Source organism: Ricinus communis, chromosome 4, assembly GCF_019578655.1.
Source record: "Ricinus communis isolate WT05 ecotype wild-type chromosome 4, ASM1957865v1, whole genome shotgun sequence".
Classification (NCBI taxonomy): Eukaryota; Viridiplantae; Streptophyta; class Magnoliopsida; order Malpighiales; family Euphorbiaceae; genus Ricinus; species Ricinus communis.
In genome coordinates this window covers 30448894-30473147 of record NC_063259.1, presented here as the reverse complement: position 1 = coordinate 30473147, position 24254 = coordinate 30448894, and the positions used below count along the sequence as shown (strand labels likewise).

Genomic DNA, 24254 nt, shown 5'->3' with positions numbered 1-24254 from the left:
TTCGCCAAGTTGACAGGGTTGCATTAGATTCGTGTATATACGAGGTTAATGGCTTTGCATGCCCTTTTGAATCTGCACTTGAAGGTTTTAAGTTTGTCGGCATCAATTTGGCATGTATTGCATTCAAAACTTCATTTGATCTAGGGGTATAATGATTAGGATGTAGTAGTTCCTGGTTAAATGTACGTCATACGAGTTTATGATGAAGCGCGATTCCTGCTGAACGTACAGGACTTCAATTAGTATGGTAAATATACAAAAGTGAACATTGGGTCAGGCCCCACTTCGTATAAGATGGTCCAACTGTTCACAGGGGACTCAAGATATAACCGAACTGCAGAACTCTAAACAAAAAGCTGACCTGTTTAAGTAACCACCATTGCTTACCACTTGGACAAAAAAAATCTCATCGGATGGCACCGTGAAGATTAATTTCAAATCTATTGATGAAGCGAGTTTGACAATCCTCAGTATGCATATTGGATAACGTCCATAAAATATGATTACGAAGTAGATGAAACAATCAGCATCATATGATTGGAGAAGGCGAACAAGCACAGATTGTATTAACTTCAGATATAGCCGGTAGGAAAATTACAACCATCTCAAACACCGGGTCAAAGACAAATAAGATCCTTTTTCAAAAAAAAGAAGAAAAGACCACCAGAGGACACTAGTAAAGGGGACAAAAGTACACGAGCTTTTCCCCAATATGACACAGACAGTAGTATATGACAGAATAGAAATCCCAGGCATTAGGAGCTTAGTCGACTTCCTCCATCTTGCTCTCCTCGGCACCATCTTCCTCCAAGGCAGGCATGTCAGCATCGTCACCAGCATCCTCGTCCTCATCGATGCTGAGACCCAGTTTCAACATCCTATGGATCCTGGCAGCAAATGTGTTTGGATCGTCAAGGCTGAAGCCAGAGGTAAGGAGAGCAGTCTCAAACAGCAACAGCACGAGGTCTTTCACAGATTTGTCATTCTTGTCAGCCTCAGCCCTCTTTCTCAGCTCCTCCATGATACCATTGTCGGGGTTGATCTCCATAGTCTTCTTGCTAGACATGTAAGAGCTCATGCTGTTATCCCTCAAAGCCTGAGCCTTCATAATCCTTTCCATGTTAGCGGTCCAGCCGTACTCTCCAGTCACCAAACAGCATGGAGAATCCACAATCCTATCAGAGACCACCACCTTTTCAACCTTATCTCCCAAAATGTCTTTGATTGTCTTGCAGAGGTTCTCAAATGACTTCTTCTTCTCCTCTTTTTTCTTCTTCTCTTCCTCAGTCTCATCATCAAGCTTTAATCCTTCTTTTGTAGCAGAAACCAACTTCTTTCCATCATACTCTTTTAATTGGCCAACCGCGTACTCATCAATAGCATCCACCATGAACAGAACCTCATAGCCCTTCTTCTTAAGCCGCTCTAGGAATGGTGAGTTCTCAACTGCTTTCTTGCTTTCACCAGTAATGTAATAAATATCCTTCTGACCCTCTTTCATTCTAGTAACGTAGTCCTTCAAACTAGTCAGCTCCTCTCCGCTCTTGGTCGAGTGGTATCGGAGCAAGTCTGCCAATTTGGATCTGTTCTGGCTGTCCTCATGGATACCCAATTTCAGATTCTTTGAGAAAGCCTCATAGAACTTATTGTAGTCTTCCTTATTCTCAGCAATCTCGTTGAACATCTCAATGCATTTCTTCACGAGATTCTTCCTAATCACCTTAAGGATCTTGTTCTGTTGAAGCATCTCACGAGAAATGTTTAGAGGCAAATCATCAGAATCAACCACACCCTTGATAAAGCCAAGGTACTCAGGGATGAGCTCCTCACAGTTGTCCATAATGAAGACCCTCCTGACATAAAGCTTAATGTTGTTCATCTTCTTGCGCGTGTCAAACAGGTCAAATGGAGCTCTCTTTGGCACAAAGAGAATAGCCTTGAATTCAAGCTGACCCTCAACAGAGAAATGCTTGACAGCCAAGTGATCCTCCCAATCATTGGTCAAGCTCTTATAGAAAGAGGCATATTCCTCCTTGGTGATCTCCTCAGGCTTACGCAGCCAGATAGGCTTTTGCTTGTTGATGAGCTGCCACTCATGAGAAACCTCCTTGATCTTCTTCTTCTTGGATTTTGTCTCTTTCTCCTCATCCACCTCTTCGACATCTCCCTCTTCTTCCTTCTTGGCTTCATCTTCTTCATCATCGCTTATTTCTTTCTCAGTTGTTTTCTCAGTCCACAAGTAGATGGGATAGCTAATGAATTCAGAGTGCTTCTTGACAAGGTCCTTAATCCTCCTCTCCTCCAAGTACTCAAGCTGCAAGCAGACAAGTGGGAAAACACATCACGTTAGTAACACTGGTTAAAATTGATTGTCAGCAAACAGAATTAAATGTCAGATACTAGTACGCACTTGATCCTCCTTGAGGAAAAGGGTAATTTTAGTACCCCTGCCAAGTTGCTCCCCGTTAACATCCCTTGTGACAGTGAAAGAACCGCCAGCCTGTGATTCCCAGACGTATTGCTCATCGTCATTGTGCTTCGTGGTGACAATGACTTTCTCTGCCACAAGATAAGCAGAGTAGAAACCAACACCAAATTGACCAATCATGCTAACATCGGCTCCAGCCTGCAAAGCCTCCATAAATTCCTTGGTTCCAGATCTTGCAATTGTACCCAAATTGTTCACCAAGTCTGTTTAGAGAAGCAAAAACTTTAGCACAACGTCCAACACCATGGACTTGCATTGGCTACAGAAAACATCACACGCCCAACTATTGCATTATGTAATCACACTAATCCAATTAAACTTGCAATTATCGTTAATACATATTTCCTTGACAATTTCAAAATATTAGTTCTTTCTGTTAGTTTGATATTTATTATGTTCCTATTCCAGAAAGGCACCGTGCCACAGAATAAAAACACGAAACGAATATTGATTGGTAAAATAGAACATGAATATTAGAAGACATTTTAGTTGAGCAAATTTACCTGCTTTGGTCATACCAATACCACTGTCAATAATAGAAAGAGTCTTATTAGCTTTGTCAGGAACAAGCCTAATGAATAATTCGGGTTGAGCATCAAGCTTGCTCTTATCAGTCAAGCTCTCGAATCTAATCTTGTCCAAAGCCTACAACACAGTCACCCAAACACACACAAAAAGAAAAATCAGTCTCACATTTAATTAAACCATAACAAAAGGCCAATAAAAAAAAATTAAAAAAAGAAAGAAAGAAAGAGAAAAACAGAGGTGTACAACAACTCACATCAGAGGCATTACTGATAAGCTCACGAAGGAAAATCTCCTTGTTGCTGTAAAAAGTATTGATGATCAAGCTCAAAAGCTGGTTAATCTCAGCCTGAAAAGCAAATGTCTCTGCATCAGCCATCTGAACGTCTGCCATTTCCTCCGCACTAATTCGAAAACCAACACAATGCCTGTCAAGAAAGCGCGAGATAATTCGAGATAGCTATTGGATAGATGATCAATAGAGATTTCTAGCTGATCAAGCACGGAAGGGTTTCGAGGTATATATAATGGAGACTTAAAGAGGTTCTAGTCCCTTCTTCTCCGAGGGGTCGGCGTGTTAATTCGGACAAGAATTGAGTTCTGGATTCTTCCATGAAACGATATCGCATTGTTATATGAGTTCATTTTTCTGCCCCTCTGGTAAATGTTTGTTAGCTACTCGAGAATGTTCGCCTTGTTATGAAGTCTGGAATGTTCTTTCTTGTTTGGTGACCATTTTTTCCCTTTTTTTTTTTTTTTTTTTTTTTTTTCTAAATGGTTCCGGGAAAAACCGTTTTCATTTTTAGCCGACGAGTACGTGGCACGTACTAGTAGTGCTACATACTTCTCGGAATTCCTTTTTTAGCGTCACTGATAACTGTGAAAAGTAACAGTCACAGACCAATCGCATGCTTTATAATTTTTTTTCATGCAGGGGCTAATATAATTTGTGCTCGATGCCATTAATTAATTTCAAATAAATAAAAAGATGAATTAATTGATAATAATTAATTGTAGGGAGTTTAGTCGGATATCTATAACTACATGTATTTTTCAAGGTTAAACAAGATATTCAAGATAAAGAAATATATAATTTTAGTTATTTATTTTGACACATAATATTTTAATATTTATTTTGAATTATAATAGAGTTAATATATTAACTATTATATTACTTTTATGGATGGCAGTCGGACGGATTTTTTCGGATATCCAATCCAACCGAATATTATGATAATAATAAATAAGTTTGAAATTTAATTTTACTATCGGGTTTGGATTTGAATATATTGATATCTATTATCCTAATTCGATTATATTAAAATTATTATTATTATATTATATTTTTATTATTTAGAATATTATTTTACTAAATTTATATTTGGATTGTATTAATCTATTGAATATTTAATATTAAATATTAAAATTTGATTACTTTATATTTTTATTTTTTATTTACATTAATTTTGTTAGTATATTTTAGAATTTATTTATTGTAAATGAATTCTATAAATGGATAACTATTTAATTATCTAAATATTTATATGAACGAGTAGAGTATCTTATATTCCTTTAAATATTTATAAATATATTTACTAATTATTTAATTTAAACGGGTTTTAATCAGATTCAAGTAGTATGCAAATATTTTTATTAGGAGTTGAGACATGTTCGGGTAACTTCTTTTAAACTGATTTGTCACAGGTTTAAGTATGTGTATTTTAATCGGGTAAATTTTTGAACCTGAACCCGATTATTCCTAATTATTATCATCAGTAAATAATAGCTTTGATTCTAATAAATAATATTCTAATTAATAACTTACTCGTCCAATTTATAATAATTTCAAAGTCTAAGAAATTTCCATTATATATTTTAAATATTAATATTTTTATATATTAATTGATAAAATATAAATTTTTTTTATCTCATATAATAAATGGACGAATGATTAATTCACTTTTTCAATTTGTGTCAACAGATCAAATAAAACTAATTTCATTTTTTTCCAATAATTAGGCTTACTATTTGTATTTCTATTATGAGGCTAAATAAATCTAAATTTTAATCAGATACTAACATAAAAACATTTTTGTGTGAATTGAGTATTTATTAATATAATATTATTTCTATTAAGATGTAAGATAGAGATGGCGTTAATGAATATAGAGATATAATAATAATAGAAATAATATAGCAGTTGTATTGGTTGTGAGAAATAATGAATGAAAAATATAAATATAATTTATTATCTAAACATAAAACAAAATAAAAAGTAAATATATTAATATTATTTTAATATACTAATGGGAAGTGAGATCAAATAAGCTAAAATTTAGACTTATTTAGTTTTTAAACGAGAGTTATGAGATTTTTGTTAGAAAAAAAATAAAATTGGACTAATTTGATCAACAATACAAATTTAAATTTGATGCTTTATCATATGATAAATTGTAAAATTAAGTTGGGATTATATAATTTAATGGGATAATTTATAATTTTAGTGTCTAAATCTATCAAAAATGATAATCGAGTAGTTAAATTTTTAAAATTAACAATTAAGTGTGACAACTTATAACAAAATAATATTTTTAGAAGGTTACACATTATAAATACCAATATAAATTTTTTTAAATCTAAAATGAGATTAAAAATAAGAGATGCGGTAAAAATATATTGTAAGAATAATAAAATAATAAATTTATCTATCACATACAAATATATTTTTATAAGTTAATAGAGTTTATGATGCAATAAATATTATAATTTATAAATTAGAGATTAAAAATTAAGACTACGAAATTGAGGATTAATATAAGTTAGAGAAAGAGTATAAAATAAGATTTACTCTAAAATTATATCACCAACGAATCCATTTTAGTTTTTGATATTTAATAATTTTTATATTCTCATCTATATCCCTTAAAAATTTAAGAAAAATTTGAAAGTCATTTTCTAAAAATACCATTTTATTATTTTCTTATAGACTGTTATACTCAATTATTAATTTTAAAAATTTAACCACTCGGGTACTTAAAAATATAATTATTTCTAATTTATTTTAATGTTATACGTTTAGATATTTTATTAAATAAAACAAAAATAAAGTTGAATTAAAGTTTACGAATAGATCTTAAATTAGTCAATAGTTTAGTAACGGCAGCTGGAACTCGGGGGTCTATAAATGAGATATTCGCTTAGAATCAGGAAGAGCGGATGAAATTAACCAGTCAGAAATATCAACGGACTGATCACTTAAAGACGAACTCACAAGTAATGAACGCACGTGATTGCGTTGGGAAATGATTGTGACCTTACCTGACCAAAGTTCTTTCTACTACACCTAACAACAAACTGGTCGACTAACTAGCCGATCTAAACATCTCGCTTCCCAAATCGATTCCTCTTCGGCTTCTGGCTTCACTAATCCAATAATCCAATGAAGCTTCTATCTTAATGGGGACTAAATCTGTGAACAAGAGGTCCAACAACAAGCGATCAACCCCGAAAGCAGACATTGCTATGCCCTCTCCATCTCACACTTCTCATTTCACTCTCAGAAAAGTACCACTCCTTGTTTTATTCGTTATGATCTTTGGTATTATAGCTCTCTTAGGCATTTCTCCAATCACGTTAAGCAGCTTAGGATCTGTTGATCAATCCTCCAAAATTTATGCTATTCAAGTGGTCAATGAGTTCCCTCACGACCCCAGCGCCTTTACTCAGGTATTACTCTAATGAATTAGTTTCATTTATATAAACTTAATGCTCTTTTGATCCTCATCAACTCTAATTGCTTAGAATCTGATTTTTTTTTTAGTGATTAAAATTACTACAAAATTGGTTTCTCCAGGGTCTTCTTTATGCAGGCAATGATACACTGTTCGAGTCCACCGGCCTGTATGGTGAGGTATGTTTGTTTGCTTTCTCTTTAATTGCAAATATATAATGTGCTTTCCTGTCATATATGGTTTTGTGTTATTCACTAATTTACTTTCTACTTTTGTAACTTCAGTCATCAGTTCGTAGAGTTGATCTTCAGTCGGGGAAGGTACATGTCACTACTCACTAGCTTTCAAATTCTTTTCTAAACTTCTCATGGTTTAGAATTGTGTTTATTGTGAAGCTAGAGCTTTACATTATTATTAACATGTAATCAGCTATTATGTATGTCCTTATAGATAGATCAATTATTTTTTATGAGTATAATACTGGTGCTCCCCTAATCGATGGTTGGTGAGCTAACTTCTTTATGAGTTTACTGGTTCTTAAATTTTAATAATTGCAATAAGCATATTCAATTCAAGCCTCGTGCTGTCTTTTTACTGTCAGGTTGAGGTTCTTCAGAACATGGATGCATCTTATTTTGGGGAAGGTTTGACTCTTCTTGGTGAAAGGTTTGTGATTCAGTCACATTTTCTTTTCTTTTTTTGATTTAGCAAAGTTATATACACTGCTTGATATTTTGGAGACATGACATCTTTTCACACCCTGTAGAAGTTCCTTTGATTTAGCACTTTCAGTTGACCAGATTCTGGGATGTTTGAACGCATAAAAGCAAAACGAATCCTTATTGTTGATAATCAATAATCAATTACTAGTTAAAATCCATCAGCAGCCCTCCTTTGGCTTCTCCACTGCTCTTTTCTGGGTTCCCTTTTGGCTTTGTAGTCCACTGACGGCTTTTATATTATTAATGTGTTAGGTTTAGTTCAAAACTATGTTGTGAAAAATCAAATGCACCTATTTTATTCACTTGGAATTGCAAATATACAATGAATCTCGCCTTAGGAATATCAAGTTAGGGTCATGGATCGAATATGCATCTGCTTTTTTGTTGGATGCTGACTTCGCTTGATTCTTTATACTGTGTTTGGTTGGGAGGAAGGAAAATGATAGAGCACAAAGCTTTCTTTGTCTCTATTTTTTCTAAAAAGACAAAATGTGTAGAATACTCACATGATTTCATGTGTCTTGTTCTGCCTTGGAATTTAACTTCGTATTTCTGAAAGGCCAAACATGCTCGATTTCAATGCGCATGTGTATGTACTGACTAGCTGTAGGTTTTGCTTCCTGTATATTTGCAATTAGCATCTGGTATCTTCAATTCTACTTGAGAAAATCATTAAGCTAATACAGTATTTCTTTTATGCTCTTTTGTAGGCTGTTCCAAGTAACTTGGTTGAGAAAAACTGGTTTCATATATGACCGAAATGATTTAAGCAAAGTTTGTTCTTCACCATTTTTCTTTTTGGCGTGTGTATTTGAATGCAATATATTATTAGTTTTAATGGGTCATTTTCTCATTTTTAGTGTGGTCGTTTCTCATCTACGCTTTATTATATTTAAGAATGATTCGATTTTTGCTATACCATCCTGCATTTTTCCTATCTTTTGCTGTACTGGATAACTCCTGCACCCTGGATTGATCTTTTACTTTTAATACTACTTGTTGTCCTATCTGCTGCCATACCATAGGCTATTTAGATGCTTGTTTGCCTTGGTTTCTTATTTTATATTGAGGTGTCTCCTATTTTGGGGTGGCTGAAATTTTTTTTTTTATTATTTTGGATAATTTTGTTTTCTCACTTGATGCAGATTAAGGAATTTACTCATCAGATGAATGATGGTTGGGGACTGGCAACTGATGGGAAAGTTTTATTTGGCAGCGATGGAACTTCAACACTATATCAACTTGATGCTCAAACATTGAAAGGTTTTTCTTTTCTACAACTCTTAATCATGCACTTTGGTTTTTTATGTTGCATAGATGATTCTTAATGTTTGTTGTTTGAATTTTGATGCAGTAAGAAAGAAAAACATTGTGAAATATGATAATCAGGAAGTACGCTACCTCAATGAACTAGAGTTTGTAAATGGTGAAATTTGGGCCAACATTTGGCAGGTACCTTTTGATCTTCGTTGAATGTATTTGGACATTTTTGTGGAGTTTTGGAATACTAGGAACTTCTATGGATGCAGTGAGGGCACTGGCATAGTACTTTTCTTCTGAAGGACTTGTAATGTCACTGAATAAAGCAATTCATGACTTTGGGGAGTTATCCTGACTTTATAATGTTATTCTCCTGCTTCCTGGACTCTCTCTCTCTCTCTCTCTCTCTCTCTCTCTCAGACCCTCAACCTTGGCGAAGAGAAGATTCTGTCTTATATTTTGCTATAATTGCAGAAGACTTTGCTTATACAGGTGGTGCTTCTAAGGTTTGCCTTCTTCTTATGTAGACTGATTGCATTGCAAAGATCTCACAGAAAGATGGCACAGTTCTTGGATGGATTATGCTTGAAAATTTAAGGTGGTGCTTTTATTTATCTTCTCTGTATATTGGATTACTTAGTATTTGTCTGTTATCATGATATTATTGACATCTTTTTTATATGGCTTGAGAGTTGCATGGAATCATTCTGTTTCATTTTTGTGTTTTTACAGGAAAGGATTGATGGCAGCTGGATACAGGGTGAGCATTTAGTCACTAATAAAATGTCCTGTCTTTGTAAAAAAGAAAAAAATAAATAATTCTTCCCATGATATAGCTGATGTGTCTGAAATTTTCACTACTTCTTAGGGCATTGATGTTTTAAATGGCATTGCCTGGGATAGCAATAACAACCGTCTTTTCGGTAAGCTGTTATACTGGGCCAATATCTTTTAAGTTGTAAAATGTGGCCTATATTTTCTCGCGTACTCGACTTGCGCACATAATTCTTGTCTCAAAACACTACAGAATTCGTGGCAGCTGTTGCTAATTTGTATTGCTGCAGTTCATTGCCCTCGTGAGCCTAACTGGGATTTTTGGGCCTTCCAATTGTACTTATTAGAAGTCTTTAACCCAGCCAAGCTACTTATAACTTAATTTACGATGTTAGCTATGCCTTATGTTGCCATTTGTTTCTCTATCAAACAACTCATATTTGACTTGCATTCATGATCTAAATTGAACATATCAGAAGACCCCTCTTAGCTTCTGATGGAGGTTAATGATTGAAATATTTCCTACTTGCAGCATTACGATGTCTAAAGTCTAATCCATCGTCTTACTTAGCTCATATTTGAGGCTTCTTAATATTAGTAGTTTATCTTTTTGTTTCTTGGATAAGGTGTCTCTATATATGTGCATTTTATTTAAGTAAGAAGAGTATCTAATTATATTTGTATGCAGTTACTGGAAAACTATGGCCAAAGCTCTATGAAGTCAAATTGCACCCTGTTAATAAATATGTCGACAGAAGACTGATTAAGCAGCTTTGCTTACCGTAGTCTGCTACTTGCGCACTGTTATTCGAGCTGGATGACTGAAACCCGGGATTATAGATGAAACCTGCTTTTGTAAAGGCATTAGAGAACTATAGCTGGCTTCTTTCTTTGGGACGTGTTCATATTTATCCGAGACAATTTTAAATACGGAGTGATGCGTAGAATGTATACAAAGCCATTGTTTTGCTTCTTAACAGAACAAAATGCGCAGCAAATTGAAATTTTGTTTGTGTTTCTCACATGTAAAAGCCCAGCCCTGGGATTCTTTTGGTTTTCAGAAAATATTAGAAATTCTTATCTAGAACTAATTTATAATACAACCGCCTATAAGTTTTTTTTTTTTTTTTTTTTTTTAAAAAAAAACATACAATTACCTGTAAGTTGAATGAGATTTCACCGCGTGAACTCATTTGATGCTTACACATAAAATATACTGATAAAACATTTTCTAGTTCCGAACAGGACGTAGGACTAAACTGATGACGATGATGATTATATGATGAACGAGATAGTGTTGTCTGTAATATTATTTGGGAATAAAAGAGTTAATAAAAGATTTCTTTAGCCAGATAGCTTTAGTTTCACGGGAACGGCCGATAAAACAGATCATATCATAACAACTAATATTTGCTTGAAGTGGCAAAGAGCTGTTGGTTCATTTGGTGCGAAGCTAGTGTTATTTCTACATCTCAAACTGTACCCAAATTTCCCGCTACGCCCGCAAGTTAGTTGATGCGTCAAAGATTTTGAACTACAACAACGAGGTGTTCTGCCTAAGCTCAAAATCTTCTTCTGTTATCTCCTCTCTCTCTCTCTCTCTCTCTCTTTTTGTTCTCTTCTTTTCATCTTCAACAACTTGTATCTTCCTTTGAGCTCTCTCTCAATTCTCATCTCTTTAATTTCTAAACATGTCCTACCAGCACCAATCTTCCCTTAACAAAAATCTTTCAACGCATACATCATTCTTTGGCATCAGGCTATGGATTATTTTAGTTGCTTTTGTTTTACTCTTCACTGCTCTCATCCTCATTGTCATCTTTATCAGCATCGTCTATCTCTGTCGCCAGAAGAAATCAAAATCTTTCAAACCCCATTTCCTTTTACCAAATGCCATTTCTTGCAGCAACAACTTTAGGAATAGTTACAGTGCGTCGTCCTTGGATAGAAGACTCTTGTCTCAACGTATTGTGGAGATTGAAATGAACATGGCGAAGCTAGATCATCATACCAATCTTAGTGGGACGATCACAACTCAAGATAATAACAATGGAGCTGATTTGGAGTCAGTTGCTAGATACTTCCCTGTAGTTTTTGATGCTTGGAGAGGAAATAGGTTTACTTATCACGATATCGAGGTGATGACTGATGGGTTTTCTGATGAAAATTTGATCGGAAATGGTGATCGTGGTGTTGTTTATCGGGGCATTTTGTTGGATGCTACCAGAGTGGCTGTAAAGAGTCTATTGAGTAAGAGGTACTTTTTCTCAAATCATAGTTTTTATACACATTTTTTCTTTTTCTATTTGTTGAATGTGTTATTGCATTATTGACAAGCTTATTAATCATCACATCAGTTGCCAAGCTGAAGAGTTTGTGGATGAAGTGGAGGTGATAGGGCATGTTAGACACAAGAATATAGTCAAATTGCTTGGATGCTGTACAGAAGGAGGCTATAGGTACTATTGTCTGCTATTTACTTCCTCCAACGTAGACAGATTATTTCCATCCCTTGGTTTTTTAAGACTTTGCTTCAATCAGAATTCTTGTGAATGAGTATGTGGATAATGGAAATCTGCATCAGTGGCTTCATGGATGGACAGAGGAAGTTAGCCCTCTGACATGGGGTATAAGGATGAATATTATCCAAGGAGTAGCAAAAGGGTGAGTTATTTTTTATCAAGACATTGTCATTTCAATCATTATATACACTTCTTTCTCTTCTTTTTATTCTATGCTCATGCAATTTGAATAGTTTGCTTCTAAAGATTGGCCTACCTTCACGAGGACATTGAACCAAAGATTATTCATCAAACCCTAAAATCTACCAACATATTGCTCGATCATCAATGGAATCCTAAGATCTCTGATTTTGGTATTGTTAAGCTCTGTGGTCCTGGGGGAAATCAGATGGCAGCTCGTCTGATGGGAACATCTGGGTAAGCTTCTATTGTCATTTCGATAAAGTATATATGTCATTTCGTTACAGGGCAATGTGTCTAAGTTCTGCTAAGTGGAACTTGGTAATATGTACTGACCATGTCAAATAGTGTGTTTTTCCAGTTATTTATCTCAAGAATATGCTTTAACTGGAGTTCTGAATGAGAGGACTGACGTTTATAGCTTTGGAATTCTGGTAATGGAGATCATATGTGGAAGGACGCCTGTAGATGACAATCAACCCCAAGTAAGGATCCTCAGACCATTTGGGTGCTTTCTTTGAGACTTTAACATGCATATCTTTTAACACGGAAACTAAGTCATCAATTGCAGGTATATTTAATTGACTGGTTGAAGTCCATGGTTGCGAGCCACAAAATCATGTATATAGCAGATCCTAAATTACCAGAATTTCCATCTTCAAAGGAGCTCAAACGTGTGCTTTTACTTGCTCTTCGATGCGTTGATCCTGATATAAAGCATAGACCTACAATGAGAGATGTCATCCACATGCTGCAGCCACGCGACTTACTTCTAAATGATGTAAGAGAGTACTTCTTAGGATACACAAATATGCATTGCCTAACTTCTGTCCTGTTTCCTCTGATGGTTCTATAATGCAGGAACGTCGATTTAGGAGAGACTCCCCATCTCGTCAAAGTCCCTCAAAAGAGAGTCAAATTATTGCAAAAGCTGGTGAGAGTGATTTCACTACACATGAAAGGGAAAGGAGCAGTAATGCCTATCAGAAAATGATATTGGAGTAATGCCGTCGCAGATATCAAACTTCAGAAAAGACTATAGCATCAAGTTTCATTTCTTTGTTGTTATTAAACATCTTAATCTATAAATTTTCAGTTTGTTCATAACAAAATCTTGCCTGTATTTTCTAATCATAAATGACGAACAAACTACACAATAAGCTAAATAGCAGCACAAACATTCAATTATTTCTCCTTCTTTCATATTATTTACTTCCTTAACATGGTTGATCATTAATCTACCGACCATCTATTATTATAATAAATTTCAAGTTAGAGTTATACTCCAGGAAAAACTCTCTTGGCAGTACAAGTTTTCAGGTGTATGCTTTCAATTGGCAGCTTATCTTCTGGGAAAGTGCAGTCAACAGGTTTTTCAGGAAATAAGCTGCAGGGTGTGGGAGTCACATGGCTTGAAACTCCCTCCACATTACTGCAGTTCCATTGCGGCTTTTTTGGAGTTTGACTCAATTGTATAGTTACATTAGACATGCAGATTCCAGTAAAGTGATTGGTAGGAAATCCATCAAATGCTCCTGACATGTTCACATTCCGTGCTACAATGTCTCTATAGTTTATATTCTTGATCTCAGCTAGTGCATTTGGATCAAAGCCGTCATCTGGATGTGTCTTATAGTTGCCTGATATCCAGAAAACATACTTCATGGTTTGCAAGGTCATCCTTCTTACGAATATGTCTTTAACATAACCTCCTCTTCCAGGTGCAGTTTTGATCCTAACAGCGGATTGGCTAGTGAAAGCTGTGATGTCCTCAACTCTAACATTTTCAATTCCACCAGACATCTCACTTCCAAGAGCTATGCCAGCACTTTGAGGGGAAATGCAGGTTAGCCTTCTTACAACTACGTCTTTTGTGGGCATTCCAAATTTAATTCCGTACTGGTCCCAGCCACTTTTAATTGCAATGCAGTCATCTCCAGATACAATGTAACAATCTTCAATCCGAGTATTTGTGCACGAATCTGAAAAACATAAACATGCGATGCAGATTTCATCAGGATTACTCCGAAGTACTAATTAATGGAAAATTTAAATACTGATGAAAACTTGATGCAAGAAACCGACTTGGGTTGATCCCATCTGTATTAGGAACTTCAACAGGGGCAATAATTGTCACTCCTTGGACCAACACATTACTGCATTTTGCAAATCTCATCAGAATCACAACACTGTAATGTGCTCATAAACTGCAGAAACAAGCTTGAGCATATAACTTCTGACAAACCTGCAGTAGACAGGATGGACATGCCAAGATGGAGAATTGACTAAAGTAATATTTGATATTTGGAGTTGATCAGTGTACATAATATCAATCAATAATGGTCGGCTCGCCTTAAATAGACCCTTCTCAAATTTGTCCCACCAAGGAGCACCCTGACCATCAATTGTACCATTGTTACCTGATGATGCAAACCCCAATACTTCGCATTAATATGCATTACCCTTAGCACAAAGTTAAGTATGGAGAAATGAAATTGCATGATGTCCGATTACCAGTAATTACAACATCAGTAAGGTTTATGCCACGAATGAGACTAGAAAACCTTCCGTCAGGAAAATCCTTTTCTACTCCAAAAGAAGGTAACGCAGCAATTATAGGGAAGTCTGCTTCATTCTGTCAATGCAGTCATGCAAGCTCATATCAGAAACATATCCTACAATAATGTTTAGAGACATCAAAGGAAAAGAAAAAGGAAAAGAAGGAAAAAAGAGATACCTGAGAAGCAAGAATGGTAGCACCACGGTGGAGGAAAAGGGTGAAATGGCTAGTGAGATTGAAGCTACCAGTCAACCATTTCCCTGCTGGTACAATAAGTTCAGCACCTCCATCATCAGCATATTGGCTAAGATTGGCAATGGCAGCTTGAAATGCCTTTGTGTTCAATGTTTTTCCATCTCCAACACCTCCAAAATCTGTCAGAAATGCGGTGTGTTTACGACAATTTATGGCAGCGTAGTTTACTGCATTGTAGCTATCCTTGTTGAAAATCTGCACATTTCTGCTTTCTGCTATTCCGACACTAATTGATCCCACAAAGACCAGGGCGGTGAAAATCTCCAGATACTGCACAAATTAAACACTATGATTAAAATGAAAAGTCATCTCTACCATTTTAAGCATTATGACTAAAGCATCATATAGTTTATTTATATAGAGAAACAGAAAAAGGAGTACATGGTATCGTCCGGATTCAAGGAACGCCAACATTTCTGAAAACTGAATATCGTAAACTTATATCTTCTCTTCTTATATAAAAGCCGAAAATCTTTTTAAAATAATTGATGAGATAAATATAGGGATTTAACTAATTAAAGTAAGTTTACTTTTAGAATTTAAATTTTTAAATTGCTAAAAATAACGGTAAATTCCTACCGTGGTTTGCATTTCGGGACTAAATTGGATTTAGACTAATATTTAATTTAGATATTCTTAGTGGATCCACCGCTACCATTCATGCTAATAACTGATTTCTTGCCAAGTTAAGCATTTATGGATTCAATAAAGCAAAATAGTTATCCATTTACTGCTATTATTAAAAACTATAACTTAAATTCTATTATATTTTCTTAATCTGGACCGTCCATTCAAATTTAATAGTTTGGTATGAAATTCATATTACTACTACCTAATGAACAGAGAGAGATTCTCAATTTATTTTTGTATATTCATTCAACTCCAAAATACTGATTATAATGAATCTCATGGATCACTTAATTATAAGTAATTTAATTAGACAATATGCTAATACATATCTCGCCGGAATTAGGCATCTGACTTTCATTTTTGTAAATCACTATTTTTAACAGTATGTATACGATAGTCCTTAATGAAAATATACCCCTAATTATTTTTTAAAACATTATCCCTATTTAGGGATTACATTATGGGAATCTGATACCTTTTTCCTTAATAAAATATGAGATCTTAATTTTATGCTACTAGCTACAACTAATTCTCTGAATTATATATAACTCAAGAACTAGCACATCCTTTTTTGGTTGTACAAAACCTTTTAATTTTATTTTACTTTTTCCTGTAGAAAATCAACATGGAATCTAGCTAGCAGCAGAGCAGGTTTTCAGCTTAACATTTTCAATAGGCAGCCTATCCTTCGGAAAAGGACACTCAAGTCTTTTGCCTGGCAACAAGCTGCAAGGCCTAGGATTAACATTGCTTGTTACTCCCTCTATATCTGTGCAGTTCCATTGCAGTTTCTCTGGTTTCTTGGTCAATGTTATGTTTGCATTAGAAATGCAAATTCCTGTAAAAGGATCCTTTTCAATCCCTTCAAGTCTTGCTGAATAGGTCACATTTTCTGCTACAATGTCTCGGTAATTTATACGAGTAATGATAGGCAGTGCATTTGGATCATAACCTTTATCTGGGTGTGATCCGTAGGACCCGGTCATCCAAAATACGTACTTCATGGTCTTAAAGTTCATTCTTCTTACAAAAATGTCTTTCACATAAGCTCCCCTTCCTGCTGCCGTTTTAATTCTGATGCCGGATTGCGTATTGATTGCTGTAATATCCTCAGCTCTAACGTCCTGAATTCCGCCTGACATTTCGCTTCCAAGAGCAATTGTAGCACTATCAGGGGAAATGCAGGTTAACCTTCTTATCACCAGTTTCTTTGTTGGCATTCCAAATTTGATTCCATATTGATCCCAGCCACTTTTAACTGCAATGCAGTCATCTCCTGAAACTATGTAACAATCTTCTATTCGAGTATTGGTGCACGAGTCTAGACAAGAAAAGTAAGAGCTTCAGATGGAATCCTACCCACACACACCCAAAAAGAGAAAAAAATGATAATGATAATAATAATAATTAAGATCTAACTAAAAATAAACCTGGATTTATCCCATCTGTGTTAGGAGAATCAACTGGTGCAAGAATAGTCAGCCCTTGGATCAACACATTACTGCAAATTTTTCGAATGTAAAGGAAAGACATCAAATCACATAAAATATTGGCAAATCATATTTAATGATTAGTACATAAGAACGGCCAAACCTGCTATATGTGGGATGAACATTCCATGATGGAGAGTTGATTAAAATAAGATTGGATATCTGAATTTTATGAGAGTACAACAGCTCAATGAGATAGGGGCGAGTCTGGTTCAGTAGACCCTTGTGGAACTTGTTCCACCAAGTTGCACCCTGGCCATCAATCGTGCCATTGTTACCTAATTCAAATTTCATGTACATAATATGAAATCACTAGACAAAATTCATCCAAAAAATTTATGCTTAATGTGTTAGAATAAAAAGCTAAATTCGGATTACCAGTAATCACGACATCCTTAAGGTTGGTACCAAAAATGAGACTGCTGAATCTTCCACCAGTTGCATCTCTTCCTCTCCCATAAGAAGGCAAAGGAGGGAGAATAGGCCATTCTGCCTCATCCTACACAAGTTATTTACATACGAGAACATGAGATAAGTAATAGAAAGGCAAGACAGAATCATTAGGCTACAGAGTAACAGTCTGATAGACCAATAGTCGATTGTCTGCCTAACAATGCAGATTCAGAGATTTAGTTACTGTTAGCCGTATTACCTGAGAAGCAAGAAGAACAGCCTCCTTGTGGAGAAAAAGAGTAAAATGACTAGTGAGATTAAAGCTCCCAGTTAACCATTTCCCTGCAGGAATGATAAGCTGTGCTCCACCATCTGGTGAATACTTGCTTAGATTAGCTATTGCTGTTTGGAAAACCTTTGTATTGGATGTTTTTCCATCTCCGACCCCTCCAAAATCTGTTAAAACAGCGCTGTGTTTTCGACAGCTTATGGCAGAGTAACTTATGGTATTAGAAATCTTAACATTTCTGCATTCTCCTAGCCTTGAACCAAGCGATCCCAATATCAAAACGACTGGTATGACCTTAAAAATCTGTACAGAATCAAATAAAATTCAACGCCAATGTCAGTTGATTTTAAACAAGTAACATAATTTTGAAACAAATGAACAGAATTTTTCACATAGAGAGAGAGAGAGAGAGAGAGAGAGAGACTACATAGTGTTTTGCTGAAGTGGGATAGTTCTCCATTGATTGAAAAAATGAAAATGAAAATGAAAAAGAAGATGCGCTTGATCTGGAAATAGATGGAATTATATACAGTGTGTGCTTTTGAATTAAAGAGTTGTTTATGGAAAAGAATCCCCGTGACTTTAAGATATGGATTCGATCAATAACTAAATTATGAAACTTTTAGCATACACAACGTTATTATCAGCGGCAATTTCTGAAGCAAGCAAAGGAAGCATACATCATTTTAGATATAGTTGAAATAATTGTTGATTGGTTTATATGGTAACTGCCAAAATCTGCATCTTTCCATATTGGCAGATATTACTTTATACATCAAGAACAGCTACTATTAGTAGAACACCAAACAAAAGACAGAAAAAATTAACAAGAATGAACAAACAAATAGAGAAGCATATTTACATTGGACATTTGGCAGAACAACTCCATTGACCGGCAGTGCAGATTGAAATGGAAGCAGAAGAAGATTAAAACACTAATAGAACCATGGAATTATTAACTGAGGTTGCCATTTGCAGAAAGGAATTTGAAATGTAAAATGCACTTCAGTTGTACTAGAGATCATACATTGTGTATGAGTATCCTACTCCAATGGTAAATTATGTTCTACTCATACGTCAATCAATGAAGGGGGAAAATGAAAAAAGATGCATTCTAAATGTAGTTAAATTTTTTTTTTTAATTTAATTTTTTAAATGAAATAGATTAAGTGTAAGATTTTTTTTTTTTTTTCTTGATGTAGGGTATGGAGGACCCATCTACACATAGAATTTCCTTACATGAAATTTATACTTGTAAAGGAGAACGGATTTAAAAAGAAAACCATTGATATAATTGTGTAATTGACCGTCGTTGGCTCTATTTTCTTCAGATATCCCCTTTTCGATATAAAAATGAAACCATAATTATTCCAATCCACGATACTTTTGCATATGGCAAGCAGTTTCAGGTCTTTTTGCTTTTCAGTTTGTCCGCAGAAAGGCTCATGTGTTAGCCAAGCAGGCCCTTTATTCCAACTCCTTTTGTTCCATGCCCTCTAGGCTCCAGGCCCTCGCCTGTTCATGTGTCGAGCTCAATTTCAAACCTGGGTTTTCTCAATATATATCTTTTATCTGTTCCTTTAAAAGAAAAAAATTTGAAGCTATTAATAATTTAGCATTTTGGAATGGTCATCCTAATCTCAGGAAATTTAAATGAATGTTACAAGAGTGGGATAGTTTTAATAAGAAAGAGCTTTTTCTAATTCGATAAATACCCCTTAAAGAAAATGCACTTATAACAATAATAATAATAATAATAATAATAAACATCGAACATTATCGATGAAAGAAAATTGCTAAAGTTCTTTTATATATTCAGTATTCTGTAAGAAATTTTTTATTTAGTCTAAGTACATATTTCTATCTATTTATTAAATAATAAATTATTAATATATATTTATTAATTTTAAAATAAATATATGTATTTATTATTTGATATTAAAATATAAAATTTTATAAATAAATATATATATATTATTTATTATGATATACATATGATCTAAATGTTTATCGAAGTGCATTGTGAAGCTGATTTAAGCTTAGTCAGAGCCTTCCTTGTCCTGCTAGGACGACAGGACACGAAGGGAGTGCATTTCTAATTCCATGCAACATAAGGTCAACGTTTATTTTTCAATTTCATAACTCTATTAGTAAATTATTTTCACGTGTAGATATTTAGATTTTACAACATATATTTATATATATGTTTAACTTGCCAGGCAGTGACAAATTTAGGAATAAGTTATTTCTTACTTTATTATTTTCAATTCTCATAACTCTATTAGTAGAAAAAATATGTAAATAAAGTCTTAATTATAGACTGTTATAATAATAGTTTTATAAAACTCCGGTAGCCAACTTGTCCAATAAAAATGATTGTGAATTTTATCTAGGACTGTTGACATTTCCAGTCAACAATTTTATTTATTTTTTCTATGAAATAATTTATTTTACCATTAAATTGGCATTATCAGACCCTTTTATGTAATATTTTAATAATTTTTTATTTACTTTGTATATACTATTAAAGTTTATTTTTAATTTAATAAAAGTCAATTATTTTAATATTAAAAGAGGGCAAATGATTCAATTATATCCAAATATCACACCTCAGCACTTCAAAATCTAAACTTATCATCAATTTGAATAATTAATTTTTGGTTGAACTCATCCAAAAACTAATCCTCACGTTAAAAAGATGTTTCCTACTTTCGGCAAGAGAATGGGCCTATCATGCTTCACCAAACCCGACCCACTACCCGAACTAAAGCAGCAGACGGCTAGGACAGTGGACATTTGTAACCATTAATAGCCAATGAAGAGATCTCAAGTGGCAGTCAAAAACCACCCAATAAGTTGGTGATAGGCTAGCGATTATACTGGGAAATACGTGGCACGATATGGAAGCTAGTAATATGAAGGTAAAATACAAGACGAGGCAATTTGGAAAAGCAAGAGACGCGATTCGTTGTCGTCCCCTCCACAATCCTGCGGTGGCCCAACAGCCACAAGTTTCTCCTGTCCGAAGCTGACATCTGCCTGCCCCTCGTACTGCTGTCCACACATCAACTCCCCACTTCAATATCAATTGCCCCCGTCTTTCTCGAAAAATTACGCTTTTACCAACCAATAGAAGTGTTTTCCTCGCAGGTCCATGTCTTTTTTGTTCTTTCTAACAGGCAGTCCATGTCTTTGAGTGCGTTGTTTTTAGCAATATCCCGTTTCAATTCATATCATAAACTTTTTCTATTATATTTAGTACAGAAAATAATTAAGCACGAATATATTATAACACCATAACTTAATATAAATTTAATATATGTATTGACTTAAAAAGAAATTTATATTAGTATGATATCATATCGTATTTTAGTAGATTTAGTTTTGAAATCAAACTATAGTGTTATTAGAATTATATAATGTATGGAGCTTTATGATGTAAACTGAAATTCAAAACATATAATCATAAACACACTTAAAGCCTACACGTAAAATTTACCCCAACTAGTGATAAAAGAAAAGTGAAAGGAAAATAAAATAAATGACTATCAATATAACCCATCAATAAATAACATTCATTTTATGAATTAACTAATATATATATATATATATATATGTTAGTTATTTATTGGCCAAATAAATATTTTATGGTAATTGCTAATGTTAAAAGTACAATAAAACTATGAATTGATTGAATAAACTACAAAATTTAATCTCAACTCAAGAGGAAAATAAAAGACTTGAAACTTATACAATTTTATTAAGTTTTAATTTTTTCATGTTGAACTTCACTCGCTAGATATAGAAAATCTTTCGGTTACATTCGGATGTATTCAATAATTATTATATGTTTTAATGTAAATACTTTATTAATTATAAATTTTAACTCAAAATAAGTTCTTATTACTAAATTTTAAATTGGTAATTTAGTAAGTAATTAATTAATATACTATTTATTAGTTAATGTAGATAGTACCATATGCAATTAACTTTTTTTTTTTTTATCAATTAAAAGGAATGCAATTAACTTTTTTCACACTTTATATTTTTATGTAGAAAAGTTAATAAGAATATTTACAAAACTAATAATAAAGATTAATAACATTAGCTAAGAAAAGCTGACATCTCTTCATTCCCGTGTAAATTGAGAATAGATGGTCTTGTAGGCCAAAAGGAATATATGATTATGCTGTTGCAGTGAATTGCATATTTTGCGCCTCCTCCGCCCCACTTCTTCCCAAGAGGAAAAAAAAGAAAAAAAAAAAGAAAAAGAAAGTCATGCGTTGATTTAATCAAAAAGGTTAATTTTGAGCTGACTGCATGTTGTCCAATTATCTTGACAATTATTGAAAGTGGCAAGACTGCAAACTAATCGAACGATAATGGCAATTTGTAGTGCTAATCATCTTCATGTCTGTAATTGAAGTATTTTATTCCCCAAGGGCCCACAGAAGCAAGATGTGGTGTTCCTGCATTTAAACCAAGGTCCAACCCCAATATCACACACAGCACAGACACTCTCCAAATCTCTCTGCGCCACTACCATTCACCTAATCACCCCTCACTCTCTTCCCCTATCTTCGTGGGCAGCCAATCCTTCCCCTTTCGGCCACACCTCTTTCTCTCCCTCTCGCTCACCGTATCTCCTTCCAAGCCCTCCGCTTACTTCGATGGCGGCTGGACTATCCGCCGCGCCAGTCTTTAAGCCTTTCCGTTATATAAACGCCTCCTACATCCTCCCAAAGCCTCTGCCCACTTCACTTGTCCCTCCTTCTACTCGATACAACAGCTTATTTCTTGGCGGTCGAAGAAAAACTGGCTTCGCTATCTGTTTTGTTCTTGAAGATTTGAAACAGAGCGTCGAAACTGAGAATCCCGTAGAGGAAGAGAATGAGAAAGTAAACTACCAGATCTTGACGCCACGAGTAGCTGAGAGATTGGCTAGGAAGAGATCGGAGCGGTTTACTTACTTGGTTGCGGCTGTTATGTCTAGTTTTGGGATTACTTCTATGGCTGTTATGGCTTGTTACTACAGGTTTTATTGGCAGATGGAGGTACTTTCTTATCTCTTTATTCTTTCTTAGTTTAAGAACTGTGCGTTCCTTATGTCTTAAAATTGGATTGATGTTTTTGGCATAGGGTGGAGAAGTTCCTTTGGCAGAAATGTTTGGTACATTTTCTCTATCCGTAGGGGCTGCTGTAAGTTCATTTGTCTCGCTTTGGGTAATTAATCGTGTTGATTTATTGGAGTTGATATAATTGAATTGTTAATCTTTGTTTCAGGTGGGTATGGAGTTTTGGGCAAGATGGGCTCATAGAGCTCTCTGGCATGCTTCCCTGTGGCATATGCACGAGGTAAGACGTGATAGGCTCCTTCTCCTGTCCATTGTAATGCAACAAAAGAAAGAAAGATTAGTAAGAAATGCATGCTAGCGACTTATTGAATTCAAGTTTCTTGTTTCTCTTTTCATTTACTGCGTTTTCTTAGCTACTTCTTGAACTTATATTCATTTCGTGATCATTAAAGAGTTTTTCTGCTGATTTGTCGATGATTATGATTACAGTCTCACCATCGACCAAGAGAAGGTCCGTTCGAGCTAAACGATGTATTTGCAATTACAAATGCAGTTCCAGCAATTGGCCTTCTCTACTATGGATTCTTCAACAAAGGCCTTTTTCCTGGTCTTTGTTTTGGAGCTGTAAGTCTCTGTAATCGTATCTTTCTCGATGTGATTTTGTTCCTTGATTAACGGATCATTATATGATTAAGAGTTAATCTATTCTAGAATATTATAAATTATTTATTATAGATTACTGTTCAGTGCTGATGATGATCAATTGATCCCCTAATGTGCCAAAAATACCCTTCCATAATTCTCATAATGACACTTTTGACTTGGGAGTAGGGTCTTGGCATTACCGTGTTTGGGATGGCCTACATGTTTGTCCACGATGGTCTTGTTCACAAGAGATTCCCAGTGGGTCCCATTGCCAACGTGCCCTATTTCAGAAAGGTAGCCGCTGCCCATCAGGTAAATTTCATCACATGATCATTCCTCTGTTTTATGTGACTGAAAACAGAATCTAACCGTCGAGATTTTTTCTCTCTTTAAATTTTGATGTCAGCTTCATCACTCTGAGAAATTCAATGGCGTCCCATATGGGTTGTTTCTAGGACCAAAGGTGGGCTCATTCCCATTTCTAATTAAATTCATTTTTCATTCAAATTGCTTATTAAGATTCTGTCAGTTGGTGGCTAACATGGGATGTTAAATATTGTATTGCGTGGTCCAGGAAATTGAAGAAGTTGGAGGCCTAGAAGAATTGGAAAAGGAGACAAGTAGGAGAAAAAAATCATACAATGGTAGATGATCAAATCAAATTTTTGATGATTTGTTTATGTGTAGAGAAACAACAATAGTAGTCATCAATTGG

General features: G+C 34.6%; 6 protein-coding genes across 8 annotated transcripts; 3 read left to right on the top strand and 3 right to left on the bottom strand.

The window, feature by feature from the left end:
* Positions 1–537: 537 nt before the first annotated feature.
* On the bottom strand, positions 538–3636 carry LOC8277096 (heat shock protein 83). The gene is made up of 4 exons (XM_002513603.4): positions 3270–3636; positions 2992–3133; positions 2411–2691; positions 538–2314 (listed from the first exon to the last, which is right to left on the bottom strand). The coding sequence occupies exons 1-4, from the start codon at positions 3405–3407 to the stop codon at positions 764–766; spliced, it is 2112 nt and encodes a 703-aa protein (XP_002513649.1). The 5' UTR covers positions 3408–3636; the 3' UTR covers positions 538–763.
* A 2618-nt stretch (positions 3637–6254) lies between these two features.
* Positions 6255–10522, top strand: LOC8277097 (glutaminyl-peptide cyclotransferase). 2 transcript variants are annotated; one of them, XR_001534845.3, is made up of 11 exons: positions 6255–6739; positions 6867–6923; positions 7029–7064; positions 7346–7410; positions 8177–8240; positions 8612–8729; positions 8821–8918; positions 9219–9324; positions 9459–9486; positions 9595–9649; positions 10189–10522. XR_001534845.3 is itself a non-coding variant. In XM_015715826.3 (11 exons), exons 1-11 carry the CDS (start codon positions 6470–6472, stop codon positions 10284–10286), a joined length of 960 nt encoding a protein of 319 aa, XP_015571312.2. In that variant the 5' UTR covers positions 6265–6469; the 3' UTR covers positions 10287–10522. The 2 variants fall into 2 exon arrangements, 1 of the variants encoding a protein (XP_015571312.2); XM_015715826.3 differs by having other exon boundaries at positions 6265–6739; positions 9254–9324.
* A 227-nt stretch (positions 10523–10749) lies between these two features.
* On the top strand, positions 10750–13390 carry LOC8277098 (probable serine/threonine-protein kinase At1g01540). Its single transcript, XM_015715825.3, has 7 exons — positions 10750–11757; positions 11858–11959; positions 12042–12164; positions 12269–12439; positions 12564–12687; positions 12774–12983; positions 13064–13390. The coding sequence occupies exons 1-7, from the start codon at positions 11192–11194 to the stop codon at positions 13205–13207; spliced, it is 1440 nt and encodes a 479-aa protein (XP_015571311.2). The 5' UTR covers positions 10750–11191; the 3' UTR covers positions 13208–13390.
* Positions 13365–15468, bottom strand: LOC8277099 (probable polygalacturonase). Its single transcript, XM_048373250.1, has 6 exons — positions 15399–15468; positions 14940–15287; positions 14717–14837; positions 14448–14622; positions 14288–14358; positions 13365–14184 (listed from the first exon to the last, which is right to left on the bottom strand). Exons 1-6 carry the CDS (start codon positions 15429–15431, stop codon positions 13481–13483), a joined length of 1452 nt encoding a protein of 483 aa, XP_048229207.1. The 5' UTR covers positions 15432–15468; the 3' UTR covers positions 13365–13480.
* Positions 15469–15977: 509 nt separating this feature from the next.
* LOC8277100 (probable polygalacturonase) lies at positions 15978–19249 on the bottom strand. 2 transcript variants are annotated; one of them, XM_025156358.2, is made up of 6 exons: positions 18682–19249; positions 17790–18122; positions 17516–17636; positions 17241–17415; positions 17078–17148; positions 15978–16968 (listed from the first exon to the last, which is right to left on the bottom strand). In XM_025156358.2, the coding sequence occupies exons 1-6, from the start codon at positions 18706–18708 to the stop codon at positions 16280–16282; spliced, it is 1416 nt and encodes a 471-aa protein (XP_025012126.1). In that variant the 5' UTR covers positions 18709–19249; the 3' UTR covers positions 15978–16279. The 2 variants fall into 2 exon arrangements, with proteins under 2 accessions (XP_025012126.1, XP_002513653.1); XM_002513607.4 differs by lacking the exon at positions 18682–19249 and adding an exon at positions 18247–18358.
* A 3048-nt stretch (positions 19250–22297) lies between these two features.
* LOC8277101 (beta-carotene hydroxylase 2, chloroplastic) lies at positions 22298–24254 on the top strand. Its single transcript, XM_002513608.4, has 7 exons — positions 22298–22873; positions 22959–23018; positions 23103–23174; positions 23384–23518; positions 23726–23851; positions 23946–24002; positions 24114–24254. The coding sequence occupies exons 1-7, from the start codon at positions 22490–22492 to the stop codon at positions 24189–24191; spliced, it is 912 nt and encodes a 303-aa protein (XP_002513654.1). The 5' UTR covers positions 22298–22489; the 3' UTR covers positions 24192–24254.